This window comes from Pangasianodon hypophthalmus, chromosome 16 (genome assembly GCF_027358585.1).
Source record: "Pangasianodon hypophthalmus isolate fPanHyp1 chromosome 16, fPanHyp1.pri, whole genome shotgun sequence".
Taxonomy (NCBI): domain Eukaryota; kingdom Metazoa; phylum Chordata; class Actinopteri; order Siluriformes; family Pangasiidae; genus Pangasianodon; species Pangasianodon hypophthalmus.
In genome coordinates, this window is record NC_069725.1 from 20,135,111 (window position 1) to 20,161,357 (window position 26,247).

General features: G+C 39.4%; 1 protein-coding gene across 1 annotated transcript; it reads right to left on the reverse strand.

Annotated features, from left to right (window-relative positions):
* Positions 1 to 235: 235 nt before the first annotated feature.
* Positions 236 to 25,184, reverse strand: c1qtnf12 (C1q and TNF related 12). Its single transcript, XM_026920137.3, has 8 exons — positions 24,081 to 25,184; positions 11,352 to 11,456; positions 11,037 to 11,148; positions 9,443 to 9,624; positions 6,713 to 6,821; positions 4,599 to 4,692; positions 1,549 to 1,627; positions 236 to 1,458 (listed from the first exon to the last, which is right to left on the reverse strand). Exons 1-8 carry the CDS (start codon positions 24,252 to 24,254, stop codon positions 1,360 to 1,362), a joined length of 954 nt encoding a protein of 317 aa, XP_026775938.2. The 5' UTR covers positions 24,255 to 25,184; the 3' UTR covers positions 236 to 1,359.
* Positions 25,185 to 26,247: the final 1,063 nt, after the last annotated feature.

Sequence of the window (26,247 nt, forward strand, 5' to 3'; positions counted from 1 at the left end):
TTAAAGAGCATTATAACTGCACTAGTGATGACTTCCTATGACATCAGCATGGCACAAAACCACAGGAATTAAAAAAAAATACACCACCAACCATTAAACTGGCACTAGATTTGCTAAGCACATTACAAATATGTCAATATACACATAGTTAATGTGTTTCAGGATGGTGTTTTCCTTTAAGGAAACATAAAGCAAGGCAAACAGTGGGTTCATACGCCACAAAAGTCATTTAGAGTCAACTTTATACACAAATATTACTTACATTTATTGAATGTAAAAAGGTTCAAGCTCCATGCTACAGTACAAACTCCTGAAGAGTAAATCTGCTTAAAAATGGTGTTTTATTCACATTATTTATTATCGCTCTCATATTGACATCCTAATACTCACATAAATACTTTAAACAATTGTATTTGTACTCATATATTTGTCTGCTATAAATGAATCGTGAAAAAATGAAGAGGGCTCGTTGTTGACGTGGTTGTCACATCCAAAAAACAAGAATAGAGTGCAACAGGAATCTCTAACATGTCTAATTTGTCATGGAGGCACCTCTTCCCAAGTGCCTGCATACATTCCAAGTACCCTAGCTCAAATCTGGAAGTGTTTTCAAGCGGGCATAATGAATAAACAGAGTTGGAATCATTGCTTTTTATGGTGCGCTTGATCGCCTCCAGGTTTTGCCCTTTTGCAAGCTGGCAAATGTGTTCATTATGAGCAATCACATGATTCATTTTCCTAGTGCAGGGTGTTATGGTGCGTTATCTATTGTGTGATCATTAGCAGTCAACAAAGCAGAGGTGTGTACATTAGAAATGATAATGACAACAGCATCTGTCAGGGTCAGTGAGTCCATAGCCAGCGCCTTTACTCAGATTGAAAAATATACGTCCTCTGCTAATAGCAGTAAATTTTTTTCAAATAATGAATCCGTATCATAGATATGAGTCAGATTTCAAAGCAACGTTTGTCTTATCATATATCTTTGTATACATCTACTGTAGATTATATATGTATCACAAAATAAATTCTGTTCAATATCATATACTTAAAACCCCAATAAAACAAAAAGATAACTTTTGTTGCATATGAAAATACTCAGAATTTCTTTTAGCCTGCCTACAGCTGAATTAAAGATCCACATTGTCTTTTCATTCCAAGCTGTGATAAGAATTGCCTCCGACTGTCTTTTACCGACGGCGTAAAACAGATGTGCCACAGTCAGCGCAGTGGTTCAGTCATCTCATACTGAAGCATTTGCAGAGCAGTTAGCTGCCTCTGGCTGTCCACTATTTGATTCAGTGTTGGATGGCAGTCCAAAAGAAAGCAGTCTTAGGTGGGAGGAAAAACGAAGGGAGGCTATACCCCCAACAGCATGCCCATGAAATCCGAGCCGTTCTGTATCGTGATTGAAGCTCCTGCTGCATTGTCCACAAATATGGAGGTGTACTGACCAGCCTGAAGAGAAAGCACAATAACACCAGTCAAAAACAGCGAGAAGTCATTGCATTAAGCTCACTACTGTATGTGTATGACTTAGACGCTGACCTGGAGCTCCAGCAATCCGTGAACATACACTGTGAATATCTTGCTGTTGCTCTCCAAGCCAACGATCATCTCCAAAGACCTACATCAATGCATTAATAATAAGAAGCATTAAGAAAAGTGATTTTCAGAAATCTGTCACAGTCTGGTTAGGAGGCAAATCTATCAAAGTTCCAGCAAAGAAGCTGTACGATATAAGAAAAATGGCAAAAATGTTTAATATATAAGGAATAAAACACAACTGGATGTGCTGTTATTGGAAAATAATCAACGACTAGGTGGTGTGATGTGGCCAGCTGTAAAGTATAATTACTGTTACCACCCCAAAGTTAAGCAATAACAGTGTTTTATTCCTCTTATACCATAGCAAATTATCAACACAGACTCAATGTGACTCAATGTATTTCTTTGTTAAATAACAACACATTTTTTTCAGTTGTTTATTATTAGCATTAGATTATATGGCTTGTCTGCTATACAAGTCCCTGTAAGTTGTTACTGTAGAAACGGTAAGGTATTAGAACGAGTGCGTGAACATAAACATTGGTTTGAAATACAACCAGAACTACTGTCAGAGCTACTGTTATAGAAAAATAATCAACAGTAATAATGTCAGTTCTCGAATCTGATAGGTCAGAAGTTGTTCTGGGATTAAAAAAATGCATCAAATCCTTTTATCAACTCTAACTGAGTGCTCATGCTCATGGCAGATGTTCCAGTTGAATGGAAAATCAGACGTGACAGAAGTGACTTGATGTGCTTCATTTCTCTGGGCAGTCTGAAGATTTGCAACGGACTGCCGCATCCACCCACAGCTCTCAGACGGAAAATGAAGAATTTGTCATAGTGAATGAATCTTGCTGGTTGTCTCTCTAAACCGCCTTCTCACTGAGCCTCACCTCACATTCTCAGCATATCCTAGCAGCTGCTGGGTTTCGAACTGAGTTGGAAAAACCTGGCTCTGTTTTTTCATGATTTACGATTTTGGTTCTCTTTAAATTGCAATCTATCATCTCTAGTAGTACTGACTTTTGTTTTGCAATAATCTTTTTTGCAATGGTATTACTGGTGTGCTTTGCATCCTGTAATAAGAGAAGGACAGAAAACCTTTAAGTAAACAATCTTTTAGCAGCCAGGTCAGATTTTTGCAAACACATTTCCACCACCCCCCTGTTCCCAGAAACAACCAGGACCCTGTTAAGTCAAAGGTGCTACCCAAGGGTCAAAGGTTACCAAGAGTACTGGACCAGGCTGAAGGTTTGAGGACATTTAGTTTTTTTAAAGGCCTGCTCCGCTTTATCACAGGAAATGCCTTGCTGCTTCCACACAGGCCGGAACAGACGACATAATTTACAACCCGTAAATTTTGGCTCGAGACAAACTGGAATCGTAAGACTAATCAGGTTTATGAACCATCCTCTTGCATTTGCACAGAGTGTAACTACAGCAACAGCAACAAACAACTAATTACTGCTGCCTTAAGGGATTTGCCTGGATCTGCCCTCATTTCTGTTCCCCTCAGTGTCTTTTCTTCTTAAGCTAAAATCATTTTCTCATTTGATTTCTCGAAGAGGACTTTTACGACATGCATTCGCTTGCCCAAACCACTTAAACAAGAACCACATGGTCTTAATTCCAAGAGGAGCCCAAAGAAAAATACTAATTTTCATCACCAATGATGTATTCCTCCGAGCCTGGGTCATGCATGAATTTATGAAGATGTGGATACGGTCTGTGGAAACGGAGTCAAAATCGGGCGTTTGGCTGTAATAAATACATGAGGGGAAATTATACAGGCGACTGACTTTCTTACCAAAATTGCTGTTATAAGCAAAGATGTCTCCCACATGGGCTTGTTAACAGAGTTGACATTGTCTGACAACAGACAGAGCTGAAACCACCGAAACTAACATTGGGGCCAAAGAGAATCACATAGAATGTGATATACAATTATACATATCAGATTTTTAGAGTTCTGCACCGTAAAACGGTCCACAAACAGCAGTGACATGCTGCTACTTAGAAACGCTGGAATAATGGAATAATACACAACGCCATGAACAACATAGCAGAGTCACGCCACACGTTTTCATTTCACGTCGGGTGAAATAAAATACATTTGATACTCGATAATTGCATTCTGTCTGAATGCATTCAATTGGAGCACTTTTTAATAGTCAGGGACTCCTTTAAAGTCTTCATGAATAGCTTCTTAGCTGTGATTTGATTCTGTGTGTTGGTGTACTCACAACATGTTGACCAGCTTGACTGATTTATACAACAGCCAGTAATGTTTGAGAAACGTCACACCCCTGTTGAATCTAAACACACCTGACAGAGCTGGCTAAATATGCAGAAGTGTATGGCCTGTGTATGGTGTGTGTTCCTGTTCAATCAACATATTCCTGCATTTAACAGTCCTAAGTTAGTAAAACGCCTAAGGAAGTGCCTGCCACATAACCTTGTACAAATTCCACACTCTTTAATATGGATACACGCCAACCTTTTTTCTTTTTTTACTAAAAAATACAAGTTTGAAGCTAACAGTCTGCTACTGCTGCTAATTCACTGCTCCTATAGAGCAAGGCCCGCCTCCTAGGGGGCGGAACATACAGTATATGGTTCTAATTGGATGATTGTGAAGATTTGCACAAACATGAATCATCATTGATCATTTTCCTGGAAGTGCCTGACTATAAAATTAAAAACAACAATACCTCAAAAACTACTGTATTAATTTGCATTTTCCAGATATAGTACTGTATCCTTGGCCATAACACAAAGGGACCAGTACAAAAAGCTCTGAAACACCAGTTTTCATTTCAAGGGTGCTTTAACTGTTAAAAAAAAAAATCCACAGACCCCCCCATTACAAAGTTGTCATTCCCAAACCCATTCAAGTGAGCAGGAAAACCGACTAATGAACTTAATAATATAACAGCTTTAATAAGGATTAGCTGTAATTTCTACCACTGTAACAAAAAAAACTCATGGACCCATGTTTATGCTTCACAGAACCCATTTTGAGAATTACTGGATTAGAGAAGACTCACGTGTATCGATGGCAGAGAGACTCGATGCAGATCAGGACTCTCACGTTGTCTCTGGCCCTGAGTTGGTTTTTACTCCTTTTCACCTCACTGTGGTCTGCGAAGAGAACACACAATCAGCTTCACGCCTGAAGCTAAACAACTGAAACACTCCTGCAAGTGTATTCAAGAATTCTGAAGCAAACTGAAGGAGAAGACAAAAAAAAGAAGTAATCTGATTTTCCTTTACTGAAGTAAACATGGCCCGAAGCCTGCAATGTCATCAGCGGTATAAACATTAAGGTATTGGCGTGTTACTGACACTAAGTGCCAGAGAACTGAGGGAATGTTGTATACCACACAGAGACAGAGTCAATCACAATAGTCCAGCACGGCCTGAGCGTGCATCGAGGCAATATTTCTGAATTTGTCACGGGATGGTGGAGATTCTATCACAACCTAGTACTGAGAGATAATGGCTGAAGCAGATCTTAGAAGAATTTACCCTGGGAGAGGATTTTAGGGCATTTGTTTCAATCACAGAAAACACAGCAATGACAGAGTGTAAAATTAAAAATTACCTAAATTAAATACTGAAAATTGCTGTGAACACACTGCCGTTGAATTCTCGATTCTGACTGGTCAGAAGGTATTCTTTAATTTAGCAGCTTAGATAATAATGATGCCTGTGAGGTTTATATTAATGCACTCATTCTAGTATGTTACCATTTCTATAGTAACAGCTAATACACACTGTCTTGTATGGCCGACCAAATAATACTAACAATAAACAAATACAAAACGTGCTGTTATTTAAGAAAGAAAAATATCTAAACATTAATATCATTAATTTTTAACATTTATGGAAGGAGTCTCCAGTGTCAGTGCTTTGTAACAGTCAATAAGTTTTCCACTACGGGACAGATGCAACATTTTTTTTGTCTTATTAATTTCAAGAGAGAGAGAAAAAAAGAAAGGCTGGTGAAGGAACATTAGTTTATAGACGTTATAACGTAAATCCTGAGGGGAACTACTTGTTTCATGGAAGTTGCACAATATTATGATGTGACTATAAACGTATGATGTGTCCTTCATTACAAAAGGTGCAAACATTCACTGATGCTCAAGAAGGCAACACGATACATTAAGAGCCAGGGGGGTGTAAATTTTTGAACAGGATGATTGGTGTAAATTATCTTATTCTATTATTTTTTCATTTAGTACTGCCCTTTAGAATACATACGATATTTACATGTTTTCCAGAAGACAAAAGAATAACAATTTACAATGATCAATTTTACATCCCCCTGGATCTTAATGTATCGTGTTGCCTCCTTGAGCATCAGTGAATGTTTGCACCTTTTGTAATAGTTGTGTATGAGTCCCTCAGTTGTCCTTAATGTGAAAAGATCTTATATCTTACATCATATAGCCGCTGTTGGGGTCAAGTATGCAGAAGATGCGGGAAAAGCAAAGAATGTTCAGGACCTGGAGGATTTTTCTGAAGAATAGTGGGCAGTTTAACTACTCAGGACAAACAAGGAACTCATAAACAACTATCACAAAACATAAATCAACAGTCGTTGATCATCCAGGTAACAACACAAAGTATTAATAATCAAGCATATGTAAACTTTTGAACTGGTTCATTTGTGTAAATTCAGTAATTATTGTGTCGTGTGGACTATATGTAAACACCTGCTATTTGAAATAGCTTTTTATTAACAGTAAATTATTAACATTTTGCAATTCTGCAAGGCGTATTTAAACTTATGACACCAACTGTAGAAAAACAGTAAACTGTAATAATACTGGAGATTTGGTGTATTCTCCCAAAGTATTCAAATATCCTTGAGTTTGTTCTATTTTAATTTTCTGTAAGATTGGACAGATATTCTCAGGCCCTCCTAAGCAAAGATTACTAAAGACTGCACACTTTTTTAAGTCTTTCTTATACACTTAGCTCTCCATTACAGCTTCTTCATCTCTATTCTCAAACAATACCATTCATTTCAAAACAGCTTGACAGCTTGATTGAAGTAACATTGATATATAGTTTGCTCTCAACAATATTGTATCTAATGGATACACAGAACTTTTCCAAGCATTAAAAACTAAGATTTCTGTGATCGTCTTACCAATATGGACGTTGGCAGAGAACTGATAAATTCCTGTGATGGGCGCTGTAAATCGGCCAGTGGACTGATCCATCCCCGTCCCTCTGAGAAAGGCACCTTTGGCAGGGGGCTGGAGGTAAGAGGCAAGTGAGAACTATTGAGCACAGCAACCAACGCCAGACACCAAACTACCAGTTTCTATGTTGCATCTATGGCATAGAACCTATAGGCCTTAACAGTTACTCTTGAGAAAAAGAACCCTGCAGAGAAAACGTTGTATCTTTTGAGTAGCATTCCAAACTATGAAATGTTTTAAGAATGTATTTTTTCAAAAGCAGTTTAATACGCTGCAATTTAATAAGCCCACATACTGTTACGAAATAAATCGGGTTCGGTTTGGGAGCATGGAGAAGTTAAGGGTTCAGAAATATTTCGGATTCTGCCAAGACGCCTCCAATTCTGTTTTTGATCATCACTGTATGGGGCAGTCATGCCAGGCCGCGTTATTCTGTATTACGCCTTCCGAATCCATCAGAAAGATTTTGTACTTCAGTGAAAGCTTTTTCTTGACAAAATAAGCTAAAATAATAGCATTTAACTGGGCATTTATCATGTAAGTGTTCTGTCATTCTTTTGTGACATGAAAGACTAGAAATCAGCATTTACAATGCATTCTCTTAATAAAATATGGTCGTGATTGATTGCTCTGAGAAAGGTTTAAAATCACCCATTCTTATACACAATTTATGACAACGTTCCAGCTGGGCGCACATTCTATTACTGGTAAGAAATCATGCACCTTTAAACTTTGATGCTGTTTTAGCAGTGGGATGCTTGGCACCGCAGCCTTTTATTGGGGAGTCTTGTCTACATTCATCAAAGCCCTATTTTTTCCATTCCTGGTGCAGAGGCCACTTCACAAATCACAAGTTTTTTTTTTTCTCCCTGCTACTCCTCATATGCCAGCGTCTCACTTCCCCATGCCAGCCGCGTCAGAATGTCACAAGACATAGCTCTTCACTGAAGCAGTGTGCCATTTCAAACAGCATCTATTTTTTTTATCCCTACTGCTCCCTGATCCAAGTCCCAAACAGTGTACCTTTTTGTACAGTGCCAAGAAGGCAATGTGGCACATTTGAAAAAGGAGACATTTTTCAGCAGGAGGGCTTTGAGAGGCTCAGGATTGGTCCTGCCTGGAGGATTGGCTAATCCAAAGTGTCCCATCATTAGTGTCCAGATGATGAGAGCTATTCACACAGAGACACACTGCTCCAAAATGTGGTGCATAGGTCACACATTATTCTTCAACACAGTTACAATGAGTACACGACTGCAGAGCTTACAGTTACAGTTCCTTGCATAAATATTCACCCCTTTCCCACTTTTTGTATTGTAACAGCCTGGAACTGCAATTTACTTAACTGCAATTATATGTCATGAATCTATACAAAATATCCCATAATATTAAAGTGGAAGGAAAAATTAATATAGACTGCAAAACTACTTACAAATAAAAAACTTAAACATAGCGAAGCATGGTGATGGTAGTGTCATGTTAAGAGTTGTCCTTGACCTCTTTGTTGCTTCTCTAACTAATGCCCTCCTTACCCGGTTGTGCCACAATTTTTAAATAATGTATTTAATAGTGTTCTGGATTGTTTTGATAGCTCGATGGTTTTCATGGTGTGTTCTCTAACAAACACTGGAGCCGTCCAGGAATGGGTGTACTTATACTGAGATCACATGGCACTTTAATTGCACATAGGTGGACTCCATTCAACTAATTATGTGATTTCTGATGGCAACTGGTTGCACCAGAATTAATTTAGAGATTTAACAGGAATGGAACGAACAATTGATCCAATCACGGCTTTTATGTTTTTATTTGAAAAATTTTGCCAACTATTGGGATATTTTGTGTTGATTCATGACACATAACCACAATTAAGTCCATTTCAGTTCCAGGTTGTAACATTACAAAATGTGGAAAAGTTCAAGAGGGGGGTGAATACTTATTCAAGGAACATTAAGTGGAACCTGGATCAAAATCAAAGTGGTTCTCAAAAGCCTGGAATTTGTGCAAAAACAAGTCACCGCCACCAACATTAGCACTTAAAAGAGCTATTATTTAGGACCACTGAGTGGCTATCAGATGGCTATCAGTGGCTATGATGTTAAATTGTGTACTTTATTATTACATTATCATTAGATCTTCTCTGCTCCTGTCTGTCTCTCTCTCTCTCCCTCTTATTGATTTACTCATTATATTTTGTACGCATAAATGGCAGGATCATAAAACAAAGGCTGCCCATGATTTAAGCCCACCTGTTTTTGTTTTTATGCATATGTGCCTTTCATGGCATTAAAGAATAAAGTGAAATCGAGATATGATTGCAAGTGATTAAAGCTCTTGTGGTGAGGTAATGCACATAAAAGAAGATAAGCCATAAAACAGTGGATGCAGAAAGAAAAACAGACAGGGTGAGGATGGATGTTGGAAAAACACTACTGCCTATCTGTAAGAGCCACATAATGTTATCATTAGCAGCCTCGCCTTTATATGTATGTGCTAGGCAAGTGCACAGTAGACGGATTTTCAGACAATGCTGATGAACTATTGCAGAGAAAAATGGCTGTACTTATTATTTACTCAGGGCTGCGCGTCACCTCCCAAAATATTCATCTTTTTAAAAGCTTTTCATCAGTTATAACTAATACATTCCCCAGGGAGTGGATTTTCATAACACTTACTGTCTGGAAGTTCTGCAGCTCAGTCAGAGTCTTCTTGTCTACCACGACAGGCCCTCTGAGCTTACAGTGGAAGGCCTCTTCGATCCTCCGGTACGACGCCATACCTTCCAGTGCCAGCAGAGTTGTGGGCAGCTGGCTCTGCCCGCTTGCCCTGTCCACCAACGCTCTCCTCTCCGTGGCTTCTGAATGAACACAACAGAAAAAAAAGTGCATCGGAAACCATTTGACATGATTCTAATGCCAGAATGACAACCACAGAGACCTGACAGTCTGGACCCAATTAAAACACGAGCTGTCTCTTAACATCTGATCTTACAAATTATTTTTTGTTAGGTGGTGACGGTAATTAAATGTAATAGAATTTAAAGTGACTGAACTGAATAATATTTATACAAAAAGGATATCTTCAGTCATCCACTTTCAATTATCCAGTGTTGAGGAGTAACTAGCTACAAGTAGCAATGCTACTAGCTTAGCTACATTTTAGTAACTGAGCTATTTTCAAAATAATTGATCATTTCCAGTAACTAGCTACTTTTTTCAACAAGTAGTGGTGTAGCACTATAAGCTAGCTACAAGATGCAATGCTGCTAGCTTAGCTATTTTCAAAAAAATGTATTGACAAGTAGCAGTGTAGCATGAAAAAAAGTTAGCTAGCTAGCTAGATTTCCAGAAACAAACTTAACCAACAGTATTGGAATAAGTATGTGTCTCAGTATGTGTTACTTTTTTTATTATTATTGTTGTTGTTTTAGCTAGGCTAGTTTCAAAATAATATAGCTTTTCTAGCTGCTAGCTACTTTTTCTTTTACCAAGTAGCAGTGTAGCTTCACAAAATTAGCTAGAGTTTCTAGCTTTGTTTGTATGTATTACTTGTTTTGATGATGATTGTTGTTGTACAGTTCTTATTAAGAGTGATTTACAAATAGAAACGTCTCTGTTATGGCATACCCTGTTCAAAGCATGCAGATTTTATTTTGTGCAATAAATTATCTGCACAAATGAAAATGTCACAGAATGCTTTCTCTCACTTTGACATAGCCTTTCACAACTTTTATAGCACAACTAGCCAGATCAATAGAGCTAAGGTCTTCCACATGTGCTTATGGAAACCCGCTTGAAACCCGACCTAGTGTATATTTGGTTATTAATGTGTGAAGGTAAATTTGAAAACCCTCAAATCCCCAGACTGCATGTGCACTGAATTGTCTACTACACTCAACAGATCAGACTTTTCAAAAAAAGCATATGGTTAGCATACACACATTTTAACAGCCTAATTTCTGGATCACGAAAAGCTCCTTGTGTATGATCTCTGACTGGTTTTGCACAAGCTAAGATCTTCCACAGTGGCTTTTATAAAGTGGGTTGAGAATGTGTGAAAGTGAAGGCACTGGAAAACCACAGCCATGTCTACGGCGTCGTTCAGCAGATCAAACTTTTTAAACGCATATGGTTAGCACGTGCAGATTTTTAACAGCTCTATGTCGTACTGGCTCATGAGAAGTGCCTTGTCCAATCACAGGTGCTGAGATTTCTCACATATGCCGACGGATTGGTTTTAATGTGTGTATATGTGTTTATAATAGCTCACCTTTGATCATTTCTTTAAACTCCTTCAGCAAAACCTCTTGAGTGACCTCTGCTCCAGGGGCCCCTGGTGGGCCCTGAGGTCCTGGAGGGCCAGGAGGTCCTTGAGGTCCCGGCTGAAACATAACATACTCTTAATCTCTGACTCAAAGGTCATAAGACATGTCACAACATGACATAAAATATGACGTATGATCTTAATTATGTACTACAAGCCCTACAGTCAATACAAGTGTTCAACTGAAGCATTGCCTAATAGGATAGAAATGTAGAAATCAAATCTTTGATGAGTGACAGGGTATGATTTGAGTTTCAATACCAGTGGCCGCTTCCTTTTCCGGCATTTTCCCGGGAAGTTGCCAACCGGCCTCTTCACAAAATCCATCCATGATCCATGTGGGTCTACTCTTTGGCTCTCTGTGACCTGAATAAATAGAATTTTTAAATAAATATGTTATTGTATAAACATGTAAGCATGCAACACTTTGTTCTTGATTGTAGAGTTGGCTTTGGATACACGTATCATTGATCACTCTGCCTGTGTTCACACATTTTATTCTTATTTTCCTCTTCAATGAGCCTTGGAGGACTGCACTAATTATGTGATTTATCAGACATGTAAAACCGGAATCATTCTCCACTTGGCATTCAGTGCGGAGTATTGTCACTAAATCCAATGAGTCATAATTTCTGCTTACAAACCATCATTGGAAAATCTTGCCTAAAGATACTATTAAATGGTGCCAGACATCAAGGCAGGTTGCTCTCTCTCTCTCTCTCTCTCTCTCTTTATCTTTCTTTCTTTTTCTCTCCCTTTCCATCAAAGCATCAAAGCGAAGGAATTGGTTTTGTGGCATGTTATGCTACCTCATACCAAGTATATTCACATTTGTGGATATTCCTCAGGTGATACATCAGATATGCTGAACCTACCATTTACAAGTACATACACATTAGATGCTATAAGTCATAATGGAAATAACGTCTCTCATCTTTTCACCTTATCTAAAGCTAATTTTTCAGTGTGAGCCTGTTCACTCACACTATGGTTATCAAATATGCAATCTTGACAAATCTGATATAATGCACACATTTTGCCAATAACTTGAGCAATCTAAATCCCAGCTTGGACCAAGTTCAATATTCATGAATCACAGAATGACATGTTTTGGACCAATCTCCAAATGTGTGGTTTTTTTTTGTTGTTTTGTTTTTTTGCATAGCAGCATTTTTTTTTCTTTGTATTTTGTCAGAGTCATAGCTGTAGAATATTAGTTTTATTTGTATGAAGGCTTTCCGTATGTCATATGCTAATCTCAGGGGTGGAAAGTAACAAAGTACATGTACTAGTGGTACAGTACTGGAGTACATGATTCAAAGTAACAGTTCTTTTTGAATATAATCATAGTACTGTTACTTGAGTTTTTGCGACGTTTATTTTTGAACACCATTACAGATAACCCCTACTGTAAGCCAATCAAAAATTATGCCGTTTCCTGCAAATAGTCTACATCTCAGGAACCAAATGCTTACTCAGCAGCAGCAATGTCTGAGACAGCAGAGACTGATGTAGACCCCTAGCCTAATTTATTCTTTTGTAAGAAACAGCATGATAATGATCTACAAATTATGTGAGCCAAAACTCATGGAGATACAGACATTTCACAGCTCAACATCCAATCTGCGGAAACATGTATAGGTGAAAGTTTAGCTAGCTGAGTGACCTAGACTAGCTAGCCAGATCTTTTGATATTTTACAGTATGAAAGCTCTGTATTAAACTGTATTAAGATGTCACTTTGATGTGTTGTAGCGTTTGCCTGTTGTGCTTAATATATCTAATGCTGCTACAGCCTACAGGTAACACTCAGGTTAATGTGTAAGGGGCATCCTTGCTAGATAGCTAACTATGTAGCTAGAAACGTGTATATATTAACATGAGCTAGCTAGTTAGCTACTGAACCTAGCAAGCTACTGAAACCCCAACAGCATTTGGCTTCAGCATAGCTCACTTCCTTAGTTAACATAATTGTTCAGAAATGCATTCCTTAGATATAGAACATTTTTGGAGTAGTAGTATGAGTTGTCCAGTAATTACTCAAGCAGTTTTTCACCAGACAACTTATTAACTCTTACTTATTATCACTACTTATACATTTACTCAAGTGAATTATTACTTCAGTAGCAGTACTATTACTCAAGTCAGTGTGTTTTGTACTCTTTCCACCCTTGGCTAATCTGCAAGAATGTTTATTGAGTGGAGACACGAGTCAAGAACTATGTAAAACAAGGAATACCACATTGCACAGGCAAAACTGCCTTCAGTAGATTTTCTTTGGAGTGATGTGTAGTTAATGTACGTTGGTTGCAGATGCAAATAACCAACTCGATCCTCCAGTAGTTTGAAATAGTTTGAAATGATGACAACCAAATCCAAAGAACTATCCAAACAACAACAACAATCCATCCACGTGTATCCATAGAACTGGTTAATAAGTAAAGCTGAATTCCGACAACCACAGCAAAGGCTTCACACCTTTCTCTAAATGTCAAGTGACTGTGGTGGAGATAAAAGTGAAGATAGAGCAGAGTCTTAGAGGCGAGGTGTCTGAAATGGAGTTTGTTTAGGTTTGGCAGCTTCACATGGATCATTTATCTGTTAAACTAACATGCCATTTTTCTTTGCAGAAAGACTTTGCTTTTTCTTATGCAACGACAAAGTAAACGCCTGTTTTTGTTTTTTTTTTAAATCTCAAATATTCAGGAATGAAAAGGGCTTGTATTTTGGTTTTGGTTGGGCAAGGTTTTTGTTCTCTCTCTCTCGTTTTTCTTGTGACAGCAGACAAAATAAACAACTTAACTAGCACACGGGCTTCTTGTGTGTTGGATGTCTTTGTGTTTGTGTAGTGCCTCAGGAGCCCCGAGACATGTAAAAGACAGACAGGCTCAGTCAATTGTAAATATATTGTTAAGGCTGAGAGTAATCCTTCAGATCCTTCCCACAAAGGTAATTGGATTCTTGCTGTTCTATTTCCTGGAATGTCGTCTGAATGCTAATAGGAGTAGGATTGGCAAAGCTAAGGCTTAACCTAGTCATATATTTATTGTATATGTAACTCAACAGGTATATTTCATGCAAACAAAGTTGCAAAAGATGAACAATTAAGGTAAAAGATTCAGATCAGAATATTATGATGAAAATGATATTTCAGTTGACTGAAGATTGAAATGAATTGTTCCTCAAAGCTCACAAAGTCTCTTCTGCAAATTTGGAAGATTTCTCCCTATCTAACCTATGTGAAAATGTGTAAATGCTTAAGCTTTGTGCGAGAGACAGTGTTAGTGCTCATAGATTTTCTCATCCATGTGGACTTCCTCCGGGTTCTCAGTTTTTCTCCCACATTCTAAAACCATGTCAGTAAATGGACAGGTTATGCTAAATTGACCCTTGGTGTGAATGATGGACTGGCATCCCATCCAGAGCATATTCCTGTCTCATGTCCAGTTTTCTCGGGATCCACAGTGACCAGGATTCAATGGTTAAAGTCCAAAAAAAATCACTCAGTTGTTAGAATTCCTATGAATTTAGCACAAGGTTGTTCAAGCACATTCAATCTGACTGGTTTTCTATGGGGGTCTGGAGGCCAATGAGTTCGTCAACGCCTTTGCTAAACCACTTCGAAATATATGACGACCCTCTGCAAACACTGTGGATGAACAGACTCAAATTGTGCATGTAGAGACACCATAATTCTCTCAAAGCAGGGGATTAGAGTGCAACAAGACAAAGCACATGAGCTTTGTAGAATTTCGCACAGGCACAGCACTCCCCTGTTCATGGTAATATTCAAGACCACCTAATGTAACCATAAAAGTGCAAATCCACCACTCCAGCGCCTGAGGGGAATGAATAAGCTCATCATTGCTATGTCAAGAAACAAGCTAAGGATTGTGAGCACATAATTATAAGAATGATACCATGCCCATGATGTAGCACAGATCAGTTTCAAACCAGGATGATGATGATGATGATGGTGCCAAACCACTGTCTTTATTCCAAATAATTCAAGAAATGATCTTTATTGTCTTGTTTGTGAAACAGCACTCATGCAATGTTCTTTGTAAACAGAAGCGGCAACATGACTAGTGTGGAAAAAGCTGCTACACTGAGTTATGTGAACATTTTCAGAAATGCCTGTGATGGATCATGTCAAGGAGCTTGTAGCTCAGCATACCTCCACCTACGCACTTTTATGGACCTAGTTTTTCCTCTGATGATTTGGGTTTGTGGTTGTTAAAATAGCAGTGCAGTTTGGGGCAATGCTGCCAAATACTCCATTATGGGTGAGCCGGTGGAAAGAAAGAATTTTACCCAATAATATAAGCCTCCCACTGAAGTAATCTAGAGAAGATGAAAGGAAAACACAAAGCTCCTTAATTTATTAGTCTATGAATAAAACACTAATGTAGTAGGGGTGTCAAGGGGTGTCAAATGGTATGTGGATGTTGGACACCTAATAGTTTTGCTTTAACCACAGAAACACTAGAGCAATGCACAGTTTAATATAATCAGCTCTGTTTTTTTGTTTTTTTTAAAGTTATGCAGTGCCTAAATACTGAAAGTAAGTGACATGTATATGCCTGCAAATATGCAATTACGAAATAATTTGACCACAAAATGTACCTGGGCATGAAGAAACGGCAAATTGTTGCTTTTGCTGCTTTTGGTTTTGGATTTTACAAGAGAAACACTGTACCTGTAAGTTGTGACATGCTATAATTGTCATCTACACTTTTTTCAGTATGGTGTTTGCTGAATTCACTGAATACTTTAGTCACATTCGAAGGCTCCACATGACTTTAAAACAGAATAGCTTCACATCAGGCGTTTTTTTTGAAAACCTCTCCAAAGTTCTGCCACATAGTATTTGTTTAACATTTAAAGGAAATTTGAAAATGAGCTTATTTTGAGCAACAAAAGTGGGAGGAACAAGAGGCTGCCTGCCACGGCAAACATAAACACAGCCATTAAACTATTTTGTGGCCGCCATCGACAGCCATGCAGCACTGTCTCATTGTGGAGAGGCTTAATGATTGTTTAGGCTTCATTTTCATGCCATTACAATCAGCTTGGTTATGATTAATATAATTCCAGATATTCGCGCCATGACTATGCATTAGGCCTAATTTTTTCCATTGCATTTACTGACAGGCGTGTAGGCCGTATTTCTGAAGCCTATAATTAAGCCCACGCACGCACAGCCTGCACAAACTAGACTAAATATTGCATAAATACTGAATCCTTACAAATTGGGTGCCCGTTACACCAGCCAGACGAACAGTCATGTCTTCTATTTACTTGTATCAGATATAGCACATAAGCTATTGTGTACAGCAGTAACGATGGAAACAAGCCAGAAACAGCACTGTACAGGGCTCTAAAGTGAAGACAGAATGCAAGAGGTTGGTCTAAGTTTATAATGCCAAGATTACAGATGCATTTTGATGCTCTGCTTCTGCAACTCATGCTTGCTTCAGTGGATAATTTCACTTGGATATTGACAATATTATATATGAGAACTGCTGAGGTAATCATAAAGACTGACCTGTGTTCATCTCAGCACTTGTATTCACAATACACTCTCAGAAGAAGGGTACTAAACTGTGTCTTTCCTTGCCACTGGGGTGATACACACAATGGGAGATCTTTCGTAACTGTAGTAGTACACTATATGGCCAAAAGTAGGCAGACACCTGACCGTCACACCCATATGTACTTTTTCGAACAACCTATTTCGAAACCATTGGCATTAACATGGAGTTGGTCTCCTTTGCTCTTCTGGGAAGGCTTTCCACTAGATTTTGGAAAGTGGCTGTGGAGATTTGCCCATTCAGCCACAAGAGCATTAGTGGGGTTGGGCATTGATGTTGGTCGAGAAGGACTAACATTCCAGTTCATCCCAAAGGTGTTCAGTGGGTTTGAGGTCAGGGCTCTGTGCAGGACACTCAAGTTCTTCCACTCCAACCTTGAATAAACCATGTCTTCATGGACTTCACTTTGTACACAGAGGCATTGTCATGCTGGAACAGATTTGGGCCTCTTAGTTCCAGTGAAGGGAAATTGTAATGCTACAGCATCCAAAGACATTCTAGACAATTGTGGGCTTCAAACTTCACGGCAAGGGAGTTTTTCCTTACCACTATTACCTCTGGTTTACTCATCAGGGACCTAAATCATCTGGATTTCTGTAAAGCTACTTTATGACAACATATATTGTTAAAAGCAACATACAATGTGAAGAACAGTGGAAAGCTCTCACTGAGCACTTTCTGGTGTTCTTGCTCTGAATGATCTCCCACAGTATAAATTGTACTGATTGCCATCAGTAAATTCCCATTTTGGAATGTGGTGTAGTTACTGTACATGGTCACCAGATCTATAGATAACACATCTATCCAAAGAACTATTGATGGGTTTTTAGAGAGAAAATTCAACAGCCACAAACTTGCATCGATCCTTAAAACGTCAAATTTGTCCTCAATGCATTTCTAATCTGTTGATATCATAACAGGGACCCAAAACACATCTAAGCTAAAATTATCACGCCTATGGAAAAAAGTGTCTATTCATCATGACCAGAGGTGGAAAGTAATTATGTAATTTAATTGTGTAAAAGTATCAGTATTTAAGTAGGGCAGCACAGGAGGCTCAGCTGATAGAATTGCATCCAGGGTTCCCAGTTGTATCCTGAGCTCGGGTTACTGTCTGTCTTGAGTTTCACATGTTGTCGTGTGTGGGTTTCCTCAGGGTTTTCCGGTTTCCTCCCACCTCCCAAAAACATGGCAGTGCATTGGCAGCTCTAATTTGCTAACTTGGTCCTGTGTGTGAATGAATGCATACATGGTCTGAAGTCCCATCCAGGGTGTATTCCCAAGTCACACCCAGTGTTCCCGGGATAGGCTCCAGATCACCCCTCCTCTTCCAAAAAAAAAAAAAAGAACTTGAACTCACAAAAAATTCATCTGAAAATCAAACAAACAACGATGATATGCTTGCAAGAACTATGATTTCATTCAATTTCATCTGAATGTCATTTTTGAGGTTATTAAGACAGAAGTAGCTATTTAGCATGTTTTTTTTTTATTCTTATTTTATATCTGGACCTATCATCTGTTTGATATACTAACTTTATGCAGCTTATGCAAGTTAGCAAGTGTGAAGCATGGAAAACAGTGAAGCATGGAATTGTTCAGCTGACCCTGCAGGTTAGTTTGGTCTTTTTGAAAATGAGTTAATTTGGTTATATTGTATTTGTCTATGATTTTCACATAGTAAGCACAATTGTATTGTAAGGTAATACATTCTATCAAATCTCTCAAACCTCCATTTTGGATCTGCCACTTTATGAAGAATGGTGCAAAAACACATCCAAAAACTGTGTTGCCATCAGCTTATGATGTAAATTTGCATATCAAAGAATTTTTTTTATGTAAAGTTTAAAATCTGAGACACGAATCACATTCCATAGAGTTCTGCTGTAAAAAAATATGGTTTTGCATACAAGGGAAAATGACCTGTATTGGTGGTATTTTCTGTTTGCTGATGTCATAGCATCATTTTAAGATAAAAACTATTCAGGTGCACATTAAAGCTATTAAAATGTAATATCACATTAAGTGCACGAGATAATAGTAAACAAAGACTTTGCGTTTTTGTTTTTTTTTTTTTTTGCCCACTGCTCATATTCTCAACATGGTCACCAGTACACATGAAGATTAGGAAATTTGTCTTCCTTAAGGATTTAGCAAAAACACTGAATGATAACTGTTATCGGTTACATTTATTATCTGCTGTAGCCATTTTATCCTGCGATGGGTTGCCGAATGAGATCAGTCCATCCAGGGCAACATGCACACACACATTCACACCTGGGGCAATTGAACAGCGCCAATTCACCTACTGCATATTTTGGGCGGGAGGAAACCGGAGAACCCAAAGGAAACCGTGCAGACACAGAGAGAACAAGCGAAAAAGACAGCTCATGAGGTGTGAGTTACAGGTTACAGCAATAAAATCTAAAAATAAACGTGTAGCCTGGTTTTCTTGGATATGAGGTCAGTGCAGATCCTGATTTAGGAATTTTTTTGTAATTGTGTGTGTCTATTTACAACACTGGGAATCTGTTTCTCACTGACCTCACTAGGGTTTTTTTTTTTCTCACTATCACTCTCATATCCAGCCCTTTTCAAAACACTCCTGAGTGGCTGTGGTGGAGATAAAAACAGGGGTAGAGGAGAGCTGTGAGGTGAGCTGTCTGAAATGGAATTTGTTTAGGTTTGGCGGCAGGACACGGATCACTTTTCTGTTAAACTTAACTTTTCTTCACTGAAAGTTTTTCCTCTTCTTATATGGCAACAAAGTAACCCTTTGTTTTTTCATCCCTAATGAATTGAATGAAGGGAGCCTCTCTTTGTTTCGGCAGTTGGACATCAGTGGCGTGTGTCCTCGCTGTCACGCTCATCTCCATCTGCCATTCAGCCGCCATTCCACTCCAGTGCCTCTCGCTGGCACGGCAGGCACGGCAGGAGCGCCCGGACGGAAAAATCACCTACGTTCTACACGTGATCATATGTTTTTCACCTGTGCGTTTGAGAGTAATACAGGATCACGTGTGAAAAACCTACTAATGTGCATTTCACTATGTCGTGCCCTTAAATTGCACATGACATCATGTAACAGCATGTGATCACATGGAAAATAAAACCACATGCCCTGCATGTGACAAATGAACTTGTGATCAGATGAACAATTAGCAATTGAAAAGAAATAAGAATAAAAAATAAAACCCATATGCTCCATGCGAGAAGTCCGCACGTGTGAAACATGAGGTGAAGAGTCTGAAAGCCACATGTGTAAAATTCTCATGTTAATCATGTGATTATTAGTCACACTTGTGAAGTTCGTGCTTGGACACAGAGTGGATCCCACTAGAGGCCCCCAGGAGAAAAAGTGGCACATTGGGAGGGGATGAACAAAGCGCAATGATGCCATGTTCCCGGCGTTGCTTTTTACGGATCGGTGGACAGATTTACAGTCTTGATTATATGAGCGCATTGGCGGCACGCCTCTGTGCCGTACCTACAATTAAGCCCTGGGTTGATACCAAGTCATTATGCCCTTTGGGATCCAGCACTGAGATACAAAAGAAAACGATCATTTCACTACGTATCAGGCAGGAGGCCCCCTTTTCAAAGGCTTTCACTGAACAGGTACCAGAACCCAGTGCAGTTTTCATTATTTCATTTCATCACTCATTCCTGCCAAGGTTTGACAGCTAATACCCTCCGAATGGACAAATAAAGACGTGGCTCTTTTTTGCATGCTGAAATATTTGTTTGGCAGTTGCCATAAAGTTCCTTTCATCACATCCTTACATACACAGTGAAACAGTTAACTGCTGTGTTATTACTCGAGGGGAAAGTTGGAGAGGCGCCCATTAGGCCCATGGGTCATTAAATCAGTGACAACAAAAACGGCTGTATCTAATTTACGCCGCCATCTAGCACACGTTTACAAAACACACCGCCTTGTACTGTATGTGTTGAGAATGGCTGGGAAACTTTCCACGAGCGGAGATCTGAGCTGAGGTTAGCAGGGGCCCCGTGTTGTTTTTAATCTCTTGGCAGTGTAAACATTGTATAGATATTTTTGTGTGCGAGCGTATATCGAGTGCGCATTCCTTTGCCAGTGAAGACATGTGAAGAGTAAAAACCACAAGGCCTATTATGAGCTCTGTAGAATTATTCGACCCACCTCCTTCCACAAGGCTGAGAAGCGGCTGATTGGAGCATCACACCTGCTTTTATGCAGAAATTACAGTGTAGGGATGGAGGCTGGAGTGGCTGCTCATTTTCCCCCTTTTTATCTGTGGTAGGTCAAATGGATCATTTATGCCAAAGCATTGCATCACAGAGATCTTAGCTTGTTGATGACTGCCATGATTTTGGGAAGCACCTTTGATGATGGCTATTAATGACTTTTTTTTCCATTGTGCTGCTCAGTGATAGCTTTGCAAAACTTAGCCTTCTTCAAGGACATGCATGTGTTTTGGTGACTCAGTGGTTAAGGCTTTGGGCTACTTATCAGAAGGTTATGAGTTTAAATTCCAACATCAGCACTTTGGATAAAATGTCAGCCAAACGAGCAAAAAAAAAAAAAAAAAATCCGTAAACACAAAATATTTCAGGAGTAAAATGGTATCGTTTCCAGCTTTAAAAAACTTTTCTTATATTATCTCACTATTCTTTGCACTTAATTCCTACATTTGTGCATAGTTTCTTTCTATGATTTCAGCTTTATTAAGTTAATCAAAAAAATTGATAATGATTCTGGGAAGAAGAATATGAACAGGCCATTATTACCCTCAGGGCTACATTACAGTCTCTGTCTAGGATTATGTAACATATGCCAATAACCACTTTCTAATGTTGTTTTTTTTCTTCCATTTTTTTTTAACATTGTTGTTATTTTATGTTATTATTTATCGTTCATTCTCTCCTGCAGCATCCATGAGCACATGCAAACTAATTTTTTTTACAAGAACACTTGTGCATATGCCAATACAGTTCATTTTGAATGTAGATTAGGAGATGTTGTTTTATTTGTCTAAAAACAGTCACTACATGAAATTATACATAAAAGCCAAAATAATATGCGTAAGCCAAGTTCAAGTTCATATTCCTATTTCCAGGATGTGCAAGTGTAACTTATGTCTTTGGTATAACACGAGGGTTAAGTACAAAGACTCAGAAAAATAAGCGAGGTGAAAAATGAGAGAGCTTACTTCTGTTTACCTCTTTCACCTGAAGTGAGATTATAAGTAGTATAAGGATTTGACATATCTTCCTTTAATGCCATCTAACATGCTTTAAATCTCTGAAATTGATCTTCGGCCCATAACCCTGGATATCAACTTAACCCTGAGTCCACAGCCCAGGTGATGTTGTTTGGCAGTGACACAATCTGGCATAACACAGGGTCTTAACGTGATTATGTCATTATTCCCTGATCGCATGGGACGAGATGAAAAGAATGTAAGCAAGGCGGGGGCAAAGCAGCTAATCCTCTTCTAGGTGTCCTCTTTCAGGACCCTTTCTGTGAGGCTTTGTGAGGGGCTTACACGGCCTGCTGCCCTGGTTTTTCTTTTTTTTTTTCGCCCTATCGGATGTCCCAGACACAGTGGAGTCAGGCTGGCCTGAGAATGACAGAATCAATGGGCTGGGAAAGAGCTCTGCCAAGGGTCTTTAAATATCTCCCCACCTAAACTTTCCCAGGAATTACATCATGGCAGCTTGCCTGCACCGGACCACAGCAAGAAGAAGAAGAAGAAGAAGAAGAAGAAGAAGACGAAGAAGAAGAGGGTAATGGCGGAAGAATATGCATTGTTGGCTGAAGCCTCCAGAGGCCCTGGGGTCTGACCCAAGTGGCTTCTGATTTTAGATATAAAATCATTACAGCCTCTAATTCAACAGGTAAAATCCTCATAGTCCTTAATTTTACACACTTAAACAAGTTCACATTAGTGTAGTGATGTTATACTGTATTTTCTAAAGTCACATTGGGTTTGGGAAAGGTGTGAAATAAATGAAGTGTATTATTATTATTCATTCCAGTAATCAGGTGCCAGCAATGTGCAACCTGTATTCCCTGACCTAGTAGCACATATACAAACTCACTAACCCCCTAATGACTTGGAAATCTTAGATCGTGAGTTTTGCTCTACTGAGAAAGTCCAAGACATCTCACTATTAGTTTCAGGAAAAATACAGTTGTTGTGAACAAACTAAGTGAAGCATACAAATCATGAAGCGTATTGGTATGGAGGCGGAGAGCCAGAGCGAGTCATTTGAGAATGCCAACACAATGGGTGGGCCGACAGAGGCAAATGGTCCAGTGGAAACCATTATATCTAAACAATACTTATGCAATAAATAAACAGGGTTAAACTGGCAAAACATTTATCATGGTAAAGCCTGAGGATATGCATGCATACTTCCATTCAAACTCAGTCACCGCATGTGGGCGTTTATGTCGCCTGACTAATGCTGATCCAGACCAAAGTTAATGCTGACATAATATTTTACATGTTCACTTTGGAAAATTTTATTTTTGGAAAAAATAACAACTTCAAAATACATTAATGTCAGTCTGAGCTCCTGTCTATAGCTGCCACCTACTGCAGCTCATTAACACACTGAAGGCTTAATCAGTAAGGCGTCTAGAGGTGGATGGGGACTAATTGATGCACTGATCAGGCTCCCCAAGTGCACATTCCTCACATACCTAAGCCATTCATCCATTTTGGCCTACACGCATTACAGTCTGCACTTTCTCTCTGTTTCAATACACACCTGCTCCACACAGGCTGAAGCCCATGATCTGTCACTTATAGTCTAATTCCATGGACATATTCTTGACTGACTCAACAATGTGGGGGGGGGAACTAACATAAATAGCCATGAATTCGACATTAAACTCTCTTTTTTCTCTGAGGCAAAACAGCCAAAGACTTCTACACTTACACTATGCAGAGACATGATTATGATGGTCAGAATAAATCAGTTGGGTTCCCTGCTGTCTGATGAGTCCTCCAGATTTGCTCTGCTTAAGGGAATGGGAAAACAGGGTACTGTTTCCCATATGTTTCCAATATGATATCACTGATTATGAAGACAAATGTGGCTACCTAGTGTTAAAGGCGTTCCTTGAGCATAACCGGAGGAAGTACACTGATAAAAACTGAAAGACTGGCCTCAAATAATCCACAAATAAACCACATGTGTCTGTATGTGCAAGCTTATGATAATGTCCCTTAATGACCTATGGAAGACATACGCAGAAAAGCTATGTTTTTCTGGTTATAATTCTGTGTTAGAAATAGTCATTACTCATTTCAGGTGAATCTGTACTCCCTGCAAACTCATACACACCGAAAGAGGTGAGAGAACAGGCTAGAGTGAGGCAGAGGAATTAGACAGGAGCCGTTTACCTTTGTGCTCTCATCCTCCTCCTCGCTGTTGGAAAGTGTGGTGTTGAACACCTCGGTGTGCTGCGGGGTCATCTCCTTCGGCCTCTTGCGTGCTTTTTTGGCCTCAGCCCCTTCCAGGAGTGTGCCGTGACTCCAAAGCAGAGCTGCCAATGCGGCTAGCAGCCAGAGGCGCATCTTTTGTTCTCCAATCAATCTCCCAAAGCAGTCTTCAGATCCTTCAAACAAGCCTCACTTTGGAAAGCACACCCCTCTGTTGGGGACAGCTGGAGTTTCCCCAACTATGCTTGGATTCAGTGGAGCAAATTGGTTTGAGGGACAGGCACTTCAACTCAAGGACTCCCTTCTTAGGGAGGAAGGCTAGAGGTGATGATGGTCTCAGTAGGTAGTAAAAGTAAAATTTACTAAGACTAAACTGAGCAGCTCACTCGACTATGAGGAGTGTCAAGTAGAGCAGTCCTAGGGAGTGACAGATCGCGGCTGGTCTGACAGCAAATAAACCCATTAGTGAGATTTTTCACGCTTCCTGCCCCACTGGGGGTGGAGGGTACCATGGGGCGCCTGCAGAGGAGGGGCCAGGAGCCAAGGCAGGGGAAGGAGGGGGCTGGAATGGTGGGTTCCCCAGATTCCCTTGTTCTTTCTCTGGCTTGGAGGCTGTGGTGAGACAGTTGTGATGAGCTGGAGTTTCTCTAGTGAGTGTAGTCGTCTGCTCCTGAAGGTGGATGGAAAAAAGTCCTTAGGGAGTTAGAAGTTAGAGTCACTCCAGTTGTCTTGGCCTTTGCCCTTCTTTCAGCTTTGTTTTCTCTCAGGGAAAAAAAACTGATTTCCTGCAGACACCTTCAAGCAAACTACAAAGAAGAAGAAGGACTTGGTGGAGACAGCAATTGCTATGTTTTCTTGTCGATGTAGCCACTTGCACACTCAACTCAGAAGCCCCTAAGTCAACAGCCAAGTCTAAAACCACAAGCACACACACCTCCGTGTCTGGGCTGCGTGGTGGGTCCTGCCTGCTCTGTGCCTGCTTGTTTCGACACACTTGCTTTTTCCAATCTCATGCACTCCTACACTCCCTAAACTTCCTGACTGAAGCATACAGGAGGGCTCACAGCAGAGTTTATCACACAGCACTCTCTCTCTCTCTCTCTCTCTCTCTCTCTCCCCTCCTCTCCCGCTTTCTCTCTCTCTCACTCTTACTTTCTCCTCCCTCTCTTTTCTGATTCCCCTAGCCTCTCTTCTCTTCTTCAGTAAAATTGGCAGGCCCGCTTGTTTCACTGGCCTGTTTTATCTCACAAATGAAATGTTCATGTGAGCGCTTAAGAGCTACTTGGAGGACTTCAGGGGATGTGTATGTGTGAGTGTGTGCTCTGTTTTAGTGTAGAGTAGTGCTCTGAGCTAGTGATCAAAAGATTGTCACATTTAAATTTCTGACAGGACTGTCAGAGAAATGCCCAAAAATCTATAACTGCTCTGCTATATGCTTGAACTCTATCCTGTCTCAGTTGGGTTAAATGCATATACTAAATTAATATATAATGCTTGTGCAAATGTCACAGTGGTCTCAAAAAGGTGTCAAAAGCCCTCCAGCATTAATTTCTTACAATTAATTTCTTCATTTGAGTCTCGGGCATGCATATTGTACAAACAATGTATTACCATAACATCAGACTACTTAGATCAGCTTCTTCCCTGAAATGTATCATAAGTAATGAAGAAAACACTTGGGAGTATGCGGTTATAAGAAAATAATCCACAATGGGGTGGTGTGATGTTGCCCGATGCAAAGCAGAGTTACCGTTACCGCCCCAAAGTTATTCCTCTTATGCCACAGTGAGTTGCCAATGATTATAATTTCCAATTTATTAATGAATGGCACGTCATGCTTTTTTAACCATTTAGAGTTACATTTAAGGCTGTGGAACATCTGCAAGACAAGTTAGTTTCTGTTAACCAGCTGTTCTTTTTTCTGGATGTTACTAAATAAACCACAAAGTGCAAAGTTCTCTGTCCTGAAGACTTTCCTGTGATGGAAAACTTACCGACTGTTACAAAGCACTGACAGTTGAGACTCCTTCCATAAATGTTAAATAAACGTCTCCTTACAAAAAACTTCAATGAGTATACAGTTTTCTTTGTTAAATAATACGTTTTCTAATACATTTATTATTAATTT